The sequence below is a fragment of the Ixodes scapularis genome, unplaced genomic scaffold (assembly GCF_016920785.2).
Source record: "Ixodes scapularis isolate PalLabHiFi unplaced genomic scaffold, ASM1692078v2 PGA_scaffold0__279_contigs__length_252992795, whole genome shotgun sequence".
NCBI lineage: Eukaryota > Metazoa > Arthropoda > Arachnida > Ixodida > Ixodidae > Ixodes > Ixodes scapularis.
In genome coordinates, this window is record NW_024609835.1 from 125,796,396 (window position 1) to 125,808,524 (window position 12,129).

A 12,129-nucleotide genomic window follows, 5' to 3' on the forward strand; every position below is an offset into this window, starting at 1 on the left:
TCTGTAGGTACATGTTTGGATATTTATTCGAAACTTGTCTTGAACAACAATAATCATATCTTAAGACGACACTCACCTAGGCTATATATAGACAATGCTTAAAAAGTTTAACATCTCTACCATAAATAGCTTCGGTTATAGAGTGCTTCAAATATGGCACAAATGACAATTGTCAAAAACCCGTCGTCCTTCCTCGCTCCTTCGGGAATCGATTTCTTTAAAACCAAGCATGCCAGATGATTGAAATAAACGGCATTGTCTTTCGCAAGGAATGCAGCACCCCATGCAAAATTGCGGAAAAAAAATTACGAGTGTACCTCACTGCTTGAATCCAAATGAAACCGTCCGCCGGTCTTTCGAGTTCGACGACTTCAAACTTTTACCCTAAAAGTTCGAAGTTCGTCAAACTTTTCACTTTTCAGGAATCGAGAGTTCGACAATCTTCAAATTTTTTTTGTTCGAAAGTTCGAAAATTATCGAATTTCTTAGCGTAGGAAGTTCGAAAGTTCGAAAAGCTTCAAACTTTTTATGGGCAAAAAGATTGGAAGTTCGAAAATCATCGAATTTTTTAGTCTATCAAGTTCGAAAGTTCGACAAGCATCGAATTTAGCAGCATAATAAGTTCGAAAATTCGAAAAGCGTCAAACTTCTTAATTTAGTAAGTTCGAAAATTCAACTTCGTCGAATTTCTCAATTTTGGAAGTTCGAAAATTCTAAATCTTTCTAACCTTTCGAACCGCTTGATTCGATCACTGAAACTTCGATTCGAAAAAAGTTTGCGGCATCCCTAAAAGGGAGGTTGGGAGAACCCAACGCTTTGACAAGGTTATACTCCGTTCACTCCCAAGCTGATAGTGCGCTCGAGGCTAAATGTTTGCCGGACCAATCTTATCGCTTGACCTCGCTCAACGCGCAAGAGTGAGGGGAGAGGGGAGTGGTCACATGGTTCAAGGTCGACAGTTGAGTGGTCCAGCGAGCATGCAGCTTCCACTGCACTGTCAGCTTAGGGGTGAACGGAGTATAGGAAGAAGGTGGGGTGGAATGGAGGGGGAGATTAGTTGCCCCGGATACGCCATCCACATGTGTGACGGTGTGGACCAAAATTGTATGAGGCTATGCTTCGACGCTCTACACCAAGGACTCTTGGAAGCCCTTTGCCGACGCCTTGGCTACTGCGTCCGGTCTGACTATCTATTTTTAACCAAAAGCGGCCCTCTCTCTTCCACAGATGCTATTTCATGACACCGCGCTCTATGTTTGCGTCATGTAACCTGGCATATGGTAAAAGTTGAACAGCTTGGATTTTTTATTTTAGCGAGCTTTTTTACACACTCGGGGTGAGCAAAAGTGAAAACATCATTAAAAAACCAAAATTAAATTTAAAAATTTTTCATTTATGCTTGGCTGCACAAGCCACGTGTTTGAGACCCCTGACTTAGATGTAAGAAGCCTGTGTTGCCAATCAAGTAAAGCACAATGTCACTGTTTTCATCGTCTTTCTTGGAACATACTATTCCTCGCGGCTCATCCAATTGAGTGCAGAAGGTACACCATCACAGTGCACTTTTGGTTTGTGCGTATCCTACTGCGCCCTGACTCCAGTTGGAATAAACTATAAGAAGGCCGCCTGCTATCTTGGAGCGATCCAGGCAGCACCACCGTCGACGCGCAAGAGCGAAAGAGCAAGAAATAAAAGAAATGTGCCCGCCAAAGGAGCAGGGAGAAGATGCCGCCACCTTTCTTACTCGGGGTCCTCAGGTGTGTTCTCCTGTCGCAAAGTGACGAGCGGTTTCGATGCATTCGGTCGTGCTCAAACACAAGCGCGTGAACCAGCCTCCAAATGTGTCGAGGCTAAGTAGAAGACACCCAGAAAAGCAGAACGAGAGGAGGTCCCTCACCTCCTAGTGGCTCGTGAGTGCTCCGCCTGGGTATCAGGACGTTCTCCTGGATGTAGACATCCGGAAACTCTGGGTGCTTGAGGCCGTGGGCCGCCAAGCCGCTTAGTCGGGGGAAGGTGGCATTGCACAGCCGACACATGTACTTGGAATGCCGGTCCTCAGGCACTGCAGCAGAGACATACACGAGCGCTTTCAGCGGACCCTCGGAGGAAACATGCGAGGGGAGCCCGAATGTTCCGTATAATGTAGCGAAAGACGTTAAGGAGACAATCTCACCGCCAAAACAATTCACTGTTAATGCGTCCATTTCAGTTTGAATGCGGAAAACCCTTTAATGTGGCTACTTACCCGGAACGGACCTCATCTTCCCGTTGAAAATAACAGAAAAGTGTATAACTTTTTAATAAAATAATGGCTAGTTCTGAAACTGTGGCATCTGGTCCGGGTCACCAATGCTATATTTGGCTGGAGACCGAGCATTTGGCGATGCACAATTTACCGTATTTACTAGCATATTGGTCGATACGTCGTATAGGTCGACCCCCTAACTTCGGGACCCCCGAAAAAAAAAAAAAGTTGGAACGGCGTATAGGTCGACCCCCGCAAGCTCTGAGCCGCCGTTACGCGGTGCCTGGCACCGCGTGACTAATCGGCCACTCGAACGCCCGCAGTATCGCCGATGTGTTACGCGAACATATCAAGCACGGAAGCAATGATCGTACAGGGCTAAAAGAAATGTTTATTTTGCACTTTCGCAATCACTCATCGGACGACGATGCACACAAATCACTGTCCTCTTTGCCACTGTCCTCGTATACGGCGTCGTCCTCGGTGCCATCCATGGCATTTGAAAGACCGCACTTCTTGAAAGATCTTGCGACAAGCGCGTCTGGAAGATTGTACCAGGCGGCCGCGACCCATGATGCAACCTCGGCGAGGGATGCCCGCTTAACTCGGCCCGTTGGAGTGAGTGGGTTGTCGGTCTTCCCCATCCACTCCGTGTACAGCTTTCGCACACGGTCTTTAAACGGCTTGTTTAACATCACGTCCAGCGGTTGTAGTTGCGACGTCATTCCTCCGGGGATCACGACGAGGTCGGTTCCTGATGAGCGCAGCTTTTCCTTGACCTTGGCTGTCAGATGTCCGCGGAAGGAATCCAGAACGAGCATGTTCGGAAGACCAAGTAAAGCACCCGGACGACGGTCCCACACCAGCCTTAGCCATTCCAAAACCAAATCGTCGTTGAAAAATCCCTTCTCATTTGTTCTGACAATGACGTTGTGTGGGAACCGCTCTTTCGGGAGTGTCTTCCTTTTGAACACCAAGAACGGCGGCAGCTTCCACTCATCCGCCGTCGCCGCAAGCATCACTGTGAATCGGCTTCGTTCATTTCCAGTCGAGAGGATGTTGACCTGGCGGTTGACGGCGCACAGCAGAGGTTTGAACTGAATGCCGCCATTCGCTTCCAGTGGAATCTGCTTTGTCATTTGTATGGGTTGTCGTTACTTGTATAAGAAGTATCAAGGGACTTTACGCGCTAGAAGAAAGAGTGATAGTACAGGCGAGCTGTCGCTGAGTCAGCTGAGTGCCGACGCGCGCGATGAGAACGGACCGGGATTCGCGTATTGGTCGACCCCCCAGTTTTGATGAGGCGATTTTTGAAAAACAGGTCGACCTATACGCGAGTAAATACGGTATTTTGGCACTAAAAAAATGCTGCATTTTGGGGGGGGGGGGGGGGGGGGGGGGGGCACGCTGTACTTTAGACAGCACAAACCGTCAGCTACGACAAACGAAAGCATATTTTTGCTGACCTTTTCGTGGCATTAACCTTCGTTTAACTTAAAGGGGCACTGACACATCAAAATCATATTTTATTTTGTTATCCGAAAAGGCTGAAAATGATGCCGAGACATTACCCTCAAAATTCGAAACTTGGGAATTCACTATTTCTGAATTAAAAAAACAATTTGCAAATGCCGAATTTGAATTTCCCGCGCGATCCGCGCCAGTGCAGTGAGTCAAATTTTGCGGTCTCCTGCGACTCGACTTTCTTTCGGACCTCCGCTCCATGCTGTGAAGCAAAGCGCCGTTGCTACCGCGACCCGAAGCGAGGAGGAGGTGAGCAGGCGGGATAGAAGGGTGCCGGCGCGGGGAAAAACCGGTTTCTTCCCCGACTCGGCGATAAGCCTCTGCTCGAGTGCCGCCAAGTTTTCCGAGGGAGGATACAAAACCAGGAAGTGATATCACACCGAAATCTGATTTTTGGTATTTCAAAAAGAAAGGCCGTAGTGCATTCGCAATTGCGTTAGAAAACATGTTTTACGATTGCCATTATTAAATGCTATAGAAATGTTGCCAACAAAGCTTATAAATTTCCTAATTTTTGATGTCCCTGATCAAAAGAAGCAAGGAGGTGAGCACGGGAAATATAAACGCCAAAAATAAAAAGGCGTGTGCGCATGCAAGGAAATTTTTTTTTGCAATGCATTTTTTTTTAGTGTCTATGACTACAACTTGCATCGTTTTAGACCATAAAAAAGAATTCGACATTTGGGGTGTCAGTGCCCCTTTAAGGACTGTGATTGGCAGTCTACGGAATAAAACATGCAGAGAAGCACGGAGCGAAACACTTGACAGTAGAGCATGGACCCTATGGCACGTTGGCCCTCTGAAGGGACTGCAGAAACTGGTTTCTTAACAAATTGCGTTATGATTTGCTACACAGTTGTCCGTAGGTGGTGCATTTTGTATACCAATATTCGAAATAATTAGCTTACGTGAGCAAAAAGTATGTAAATAAGAATGCTTTTTACTAGCCACAACGTCCACCTGCATATAACAGATGTCTGATTGGCGCAACAGTCAACGGCAGTAGTCTATGAAGGGCAACCGCGCAGTGGGAAACCCCCCGACAAACCATCTTTTCCATTAGGTTTTGGGTCCATTTAATGTTTCCTCAGAAATAATGACAAAATCACACACATTGACCACGTGCGCATTTTTGCTGCTACACAGAGTTTCCCCTTATAATGGAATGGAACGAATGCTACGAGCCACCCCTGAAAATCCAGCGCTGTGAAAGAATCATGTGACTAGGCACCCTGCACATCACTGCAAGTTCATATGACACTTGCACAGCATGAAATTGGCTTTAATGGCTTGTAGCATCCTTTTTGATACGCCGTAAGGTGGAACCGAGAATAATAGCAAACAAAAATGATGCCGAAATCACTGCCGTCGCTGCGCTGATTTTTGACGAAATGCATTAGCAGTTAGCGTACAGCTTGCGAATCAGCGAGGAATGGGAATTCCAACCTCACAACGGCCCGCATATTGTTGTCTTTGGAGAGCCAATCTTTCCTTCCGGGTGTTAATGGTCTCACGCAAACGGCGTCATCGCTGCGCCTCAGTTTTACATTTGCGCGCACGTCGTGCCGCCGCCATGGCCACTCAATCCCCTTCTCTCCCGCGGCGCGTCACTGGAAGTGTGCCGGAAGACTCTCTCTTGTAAGAGGGAAAGTGGATGTAATGAGCGAACGAACGGAGCGCGCCATGGCCTCACGAAACCAGTCTAGTCCAAATCAAACCACGACCATCCAAACGAAAGATGGCTGCATGCACCGGGGCCATAAATGCTACTGCATTTAAAATGCATGCACCATTCTTCTCTTGGAAAGACCGTCTGCTTTCGGCGAGGCAGAGTCTTTATGAGAAGACGCTTGCAAGGAGACTGCTGTCGCTATCTGTCGGCGGCGAGGGGCGTGCGAGCGCAGATGGGGTCCGAGCCCTGCCCTCACCGTTCACAACGTAGGTGGGGACGTTGGGACCACCAATGGTGCCGTTGATCCCAAACGCCGTCTGGTTAGCCGGTATGTTTGAAGAAAAGGCTCCAATGCCAAAGGTCAGCATGGGTAGGCTGGTGCCATGAAGTTGCAGGTGCTTCACAAGAGCTGCCTCGCTGATAAAGCAGTTGTTGCAGTGGCCGCAGCGCAGCGATGGGTTGGTGTGCAACTGTGGGACAGAAAGAGAGAGAGTCTTGACTCAATTTTATCTTTTCTTTTTGTACGCCCAAGCCAGAGTACGCTGAAGCAACCTAAATACAGTCCAATAAGGCACAATCGAACCTAGGCAATGACGGTGTGTCCTCTAAAGCCGGTACTTGGCATTGTGCGTCCACGCATCTCAAATCGGGCACAGCTGCACTCTCTTGGCACCAGAGATTTGCTACATACGTCGGCTTCAATGTGGTGACATAAGAGCATTCGTCAATTGCATATGCACTATCGACAAACAAAACGCTGTACTGAGCAAAGACGCTCGATTTGCATGTTCCAACCACTAGAGTGAGAGTCACATCACCCGGCTGATATTGAAGCCTGGGAATGCAGAGAAAACCTCGGTCTCAAAAAGACAACAGCTCCTGAAAGAAAAATTTATTTAAGGATCCTCTAATGAGGCATTTATGTGGCTGAGCCTAGATTTCTTGGAGAAATACAGCCAACAGGCGCTCAACGATTAAGGGAGACTAAAAAATATTGCTATGTTTCGCATTAAAACAGCCACCGATCAATTAAAGGCTACTTGAGGCTTCCCCCTCAAACATGTGCAATAGCAATACAAAACTCGGAACATTTTAGAAGCAATGCACTGTTAAGAGATCTGTTCATTAGAAAAAAATTAATAGACTGTATCAAATGCAACTTTTTATAGCATCGAAACATTGAAAATAAGTTGATTTAAAGAAAACTTGACCAGGTCGCAAAGAGGGAAATAACCCAAATGACTTCCGGAATCTCCAAGGTGTTGCTCTCCCATACCGGTCCTTGGGTTCTCCTTTGAATTTCTTTGGAAAATATATATGGCTTGGTAGTAAAAATTAACTTGGTGGGGACCAAACTCTCTATCCTGTTGCAGGTTAAGAAATGCGGGAGAAGCCCCTCTTACATAGTCTCCTCACCACTGTGAAAGTTTTGGAGCAGAAGATAATTCACATGAACAAAAGTAACTTGTCGTGATCCCGCAACAGTCACTTTTGTCCTCATTGTGAATAATCTCTCGTGCCAGAGTATGTACAAAACAGCTGGCGATCTTGAGGAAGCTTTGTGGGAGGCGTTTCTCCTACAGTTCTGAGCCAACAAGCTAAGCATTTTAAAGAATGAGGGGAGGAGGAGGAGAAGTCTACCCTCCCCTCAGTACCCTTCCCTCCTCCTCCTCAAGAGCTGCGCTCCAACTCGGCGTTACAGGGAGTTGTAAACGGCTTTCATTTGCCCCGGGGAAGTCACCTGACTTTGGGGGGGAGGGGGTCACGTGACCTCGGGGGGAGGGGGGTGTCACGTGACCTCGGGGGGAGGGGGGGTCACGTGACCTCGGGGAGGGGGGCCACGTGACCTGGGGGCTCACATGACCTTGAGGTGACCTTGGGAGGGGTCACGTGACCTGGGAGGGTCACGTGGCCTTGGGAGTGGTCACGTGACCTTGGGGGGTCACTTGACCTTAGGGTGACCTTGAGGGGTCACATGACCTTGGGGTGACCTTGGTTACATCGACGGCGACGCCGCTCAAGCCGGAAACGGGCGCCTAAGAGCTGCGCTCTAAAAAATTGCCTGGCATAAGCATTCATCAAATGCAGCAAAGGTGCGTATGACGTTTGTTTGGCACTTGATGGGATGGGGTACGCCGTAGGAGGTTATGGAATGTGGCTCGCCATAGGAGGGCACCATAAAAAGGAGCTGGGGAAGGGGGGGGAGATGGAGCGGTGCACTAACACTCCCCTCTTTCCCTCCTATGGTGAAACCCACAAACCAACACATGCAAGCAAGGCCATGGAAGGTTCCCACAATTGCTCTAATATTTGTTTGCCGGCAACACAGTGACTGGACGAATACCACACCTGCAACAATAGCTTTCATTGTAGCTTGTGTCCTAGCAGGCAGGTTTTGATGATAACAGCAAGTCTCATTAAAAGCAGCACCTGCACCTTAGACGCCATCGAGCTAAATCGGAAACTCGTATCGTCCTGGCTCATCGCCCACCCCCCTGCTGCCTGAAATTCCCCAAAAAAAGTGGGGTGAGTCGTGTCTCGGTGGGTAAGCACAAAATGTTTAGTAAAAGCTAAAAAAACAGAAGTTTCTGTACATATTTAGCGCGGCTGCACAAGAGATACATGAAATTGAAAACTCAAATTAGTTTCATTGTTTTAAGCCTTAAATATTCATGAAAGTATGTTTGTTGCTTGCATACACGCTATGAACACCTCTGATCGGCATACAGCGCAAACGTTTGTTTCGTGAAAGCATGTTTCTAACACCGCTATGCTCTGTTTGTCATTAAAAAAAAATTAAGCAAAAAATTGTAAAAACCAAACAGGTGCAACGAGCGAGCAAGCAATCGATCGGCTGAAAGAAGCAACGAAGAGCGATGCTGGGGATGCAGGAAAGCCGGCGATAGTGTTGGTAAATACTTTGGCGTCGGGCCAAGTTGGGCACCTTGTGAATGACAAGGAGCAGACCCTTGTGCAACTTTCTTGTTTGGTCCATACATGCGTGCACCCATGCGCAGCGTGCTACCAACGCGGGTTGAGGTGGCATTGCTGCATGTGCATGGCGTGGACAAAAACACGGAGCTTGAAATGGGGCGCTTTACAAGCGTCTCTGAGCGGCGTTCCAGCAAATCTTTGTTTACCCGTTGGCTTTGTCCTAAACGTCGCACCACCTACGGTTGCAACGTTCCAGGAGAAGGAGCGGTTTTGCAGTGACCTCATTTCGGTGGAGACAGACTTTGACCTCACACTCCGCGTTTACATTCCAAGATATGGGACGTTCGCTAACCTCGCCATCTATGAATGGGTTACTGATTGTGTTATCTCTCCAATTCTTTTTTACTAGCTTTTTCTGTAAGCAAAAAAAAAAATTTTATTTCGCTATATTTATTGTTTTCTTTTTTGCACGTATGTACTATGACTTCAGAGTCGCAGAAATCGAGGAGGAAATGCGTAAACAAAGTGAAGTGTCTTTTTCTCCTTCGTTTCACTTTGTCAAGGACGTCCTCCACCCGTCAGATCCGCAGCCGCGTTATTCGGGTAAGATTAATGTTTCTCCTACCCGAATGACGCAGCCGCAGACCTTACGGTTGGAGGACGTCCTTGACGTCAGCGTTGGGGTATTTGTAGGGGTGGGCGATCACTCAGTGTTTTTATGGAAATCAATATTCGCCCAAAAAGTGGGGTGGGTGATGACTTGGGGATAGGCAAGGACTCGAGATATTACGGCAAGTTCGAGAAACCAAAGGTCCCACCTTGCTCGGTTAAAAAGTGCCATTAAGTTGAGTTTATTCACCCTTTTTTGTTTAGCACTGAACTCAGTAGCACCGTCTAACAGGTAGCCCTAGCACACTTCCGGCCAGCGTATATTAAATTCTTTTTGTGCATCATCCTTTCAACATAAGAGTGAATTCTGACCATGCTCTAAGCGACAATTTCACGAAGGTAGTGCATAGATTTGATTTTGAAAAATACTGCAAAACCTACTGCCTAGTTCAGAACCAGAAATGCTTTAAGGGATGCTGCATCTAAATTTTGATTTCAGAAAACAACGCGGAAGCGCTAGACGGGGCGCTACAAACCCGAAAGCATCACTCATAAAGTGATATCTCCAATGGATGGTGGTCGTATTCTTGTGAAAGAAGGGCGCACTTGAACAAGGCCAAAAAAAGCCAGTGATGTCGCGATTCTCGTTTCCTCCTCTTCTCGCTTTGACTCTATGAGGACACGAAGAGGGAGGGAAGCAAGGCCCTTTCCCCTCCTCCTCAACAATTTCGGTTCAGCATCCTTTTAGGGGCGACTTGCACACTAGCACCCCCCTGTTTCAACACACAAGAGAAAGGGCGCTGTAGCAATCAGCTACAACAGCGGTCCCAAACTCATTTGAGCGTGCGGGCCAGATAGCTGACACTGCGAAGGCCAAGGGCCAAGGCTAGATGGAGGTGGGGGTAAAAGATTAGGAGAAGAGACCTCGTGACGTTTTTAGTTTTAATTTGTTTGTATGACTACTTTGGGCCCTGACGTGATGTGATACCACATTTTTAATTAAAATGACACCGCCCCGCCAACGCGCTCGCATTTTTAACAGATCAAGAGAGCAAGTACACTGTAGTTCCCGTGGTTCAATTCACTCAGGAATTAACCAAGCTCTAAAAACAACCAGTTATTTGACAATTCCTGTTTTTCTGACGAATTTCATTACAACACCCATACTTCACTTTTGATTCTGATATTTTGTTCAGGCGAGAATCCCGGTCATTGCTCCTGCTGATCGAGAGTTTGCACAGGCGAGATGCAATCTTCAACAAATAACTCACGCTTGCAGCCTAGTAGCGGAATTGTTGTACATTACAAGAAGCTGGGAAGCAAATGATAAAGCGAAACAAAGGTCAAATGAACACAGATCAGTTAAACTATGTGATTACGCTGAGAGTGGAGCGAATTTCGAGCGAAAATGAATTGTCTAGATGAGATCACAATGGCGCACGCCATTTCTAGTGCTCGAGACATGGGAACCAGGACTCGTAGCTGGTTGGTTGCCTGCGGGCTGCGCCTCAGCGAGTCCCCGCCACGGGAACTGGGACTTGTAACCAGTGAGTCTCAACATGAAAACCGGTTCCCGCGTTGGTAGCCGGTTCCAATGTTGGTAGCAGGTTGTCCGTGGCAACCGATTCCCATGTTGGTAGCCGGTTGCCCGCGGGCCACGTGTTTCGAGACCCTCGAGCCACACGAAAAGAAGTCACACAAAAAGAGGTGTGAGAAGCAAGCCTCATGCACAGAGATTTGTCGTGGCTTCTTTCTTGTCTCCTCTTCGTGTAGCTGGTTGCTACGCTTCTATTCAAAGCCCAGCTTAGGCCAGTGCCCAGAGTCTGGCAGCAGAGGGTAGGGGAGTGCACCTGCCTTGAGGTGGTCCCTCAGGATGACGGCCATGTCCGTGGCAAAAGCGCAGAAGCAGCAGGTGAGCAGCGGCCGGTTGGGGCGCTCCTTGGGGCACTCGTGCAGCACCAGGTCGTCCAGGGCCCGGAAAGTGCCCCGGCACAGTGGGCAAGGGTACTCAGTCCGCTCCTGGATCACGGGGTGGCCGCCTGCACGAACAGACAGGGGCTGGTCTCGGGGGCTCCCAGAAGGAGCCTACTCTGCCTATTCGCAACTCCAGCCTGCCGCTCGCCCTCTCGAAGACGAACGGAGAACCAGAAGAGCGGGGACGGCAGCGGCGGCGGCGGCGCAAAAACGGTGATAGGGACTATTGGCCTTGATGCGTGAAACCGTTTTAACAAAAAAAGTGAGCGTTAAAATAGAAATTTTTGTGCTCCACCTTGCAATAGCGTTGCACAAAGGACCGGGATGTCTAATTTCATTATAGACTTTTCGTATATCGCATATGCTGCGGATTTCTGGTCTTGTGCATGGCCACCAGCTCAATATGTGCTCAACGTGACGGCAGCAAAAGCTCCCGCTAATAATGTAGAGCTGTATAGTGCAGTCTACGAAAAGTCTATTCTTTGCCATAAGTAGGAGAAAATTCGTCGCGCAACGGTATGTCAAGCAATACACATCGGGAATGGGTTCGCGTTTCAAGGCAGTTACAAGGAACATGACCATTTATTCTAAGCACTTTAAAAGGACAGAAAACCCGTACTTGCTTTCAGGTAATTACAAAGCAAATAAAGAGATGCTCGAACATTTTAAGCCCGTCTGTGTTAGCCAGCCGTTTGTGATGAAAGCTTAGAACGGGCAGTTTCGGCGCGAGGGGAGCAATGTTGCAAATAACACGGTCTGAAAAATGTATGGTATATTAAAATATTTATTTTGATAGAGCAATAAATAAAACCCCTAAACACATTGATTATGTTAATATGCAGTTTTAGCATAGCATACGACACCCCTAAACTTCCGTTGGACGTACAGAGCACCGACGTTTAACCGACACTACCAACTTTCACGAGCGGCTTGATAGCCGAATTCAACTTATTAAAATTGCTTTAATAAGAGTAAATGACTGTTAAAAATGTGTAATCGGGGTTTTCTTGGCCCTACTGCAAAGCCTCCATTTTTTTTTTTTCTGTAATTTTTGATGCATACTTTAAAGGGCAACTCCGCTTAATTTCAAAATTTTTGAGATAGTGGCCGATTTTGCTTTTTTGAAGCACTCAAAAACAATCCCCAATCCTTTGTTTCGCGAAAAATAAA

At 47.5% G+C, this 12,129-nt stretch overlaps 1 protein-coding gene across 1 annotated transcript in view; it reads right to left on the reverse strand.

The window, feature by feature from the left end:
* Nucleotides 1–12,129, reverse strand: part of LOC8037074 (zinc finger protein 425) — a 51,302-nt gene that overhangs the window by 35,365 nt on the left and 3,808 nt on the right. The window contains exons 3-5 of the mRNA XM_040217844.3: nucleotides 10,840–11,024; nucleotides 5,699–5,912; nucleotides 1,899–2,063 (exon numbers count right to left, since the gene is read on the reverse strand). Coding sequence (XP_040073778.1) covers nucleotides 1,899–2,063; nucleotides 5,699–5,912; nucleotides 10,840–11,024 — 564 coding nt within the window. The remainder of the gene's footprint in view (nucleotides 1–1,898; nucleotides 2,064–5,698; nucleotides 5,913–10,839; nucleotides 11,025–12,129) is intronic.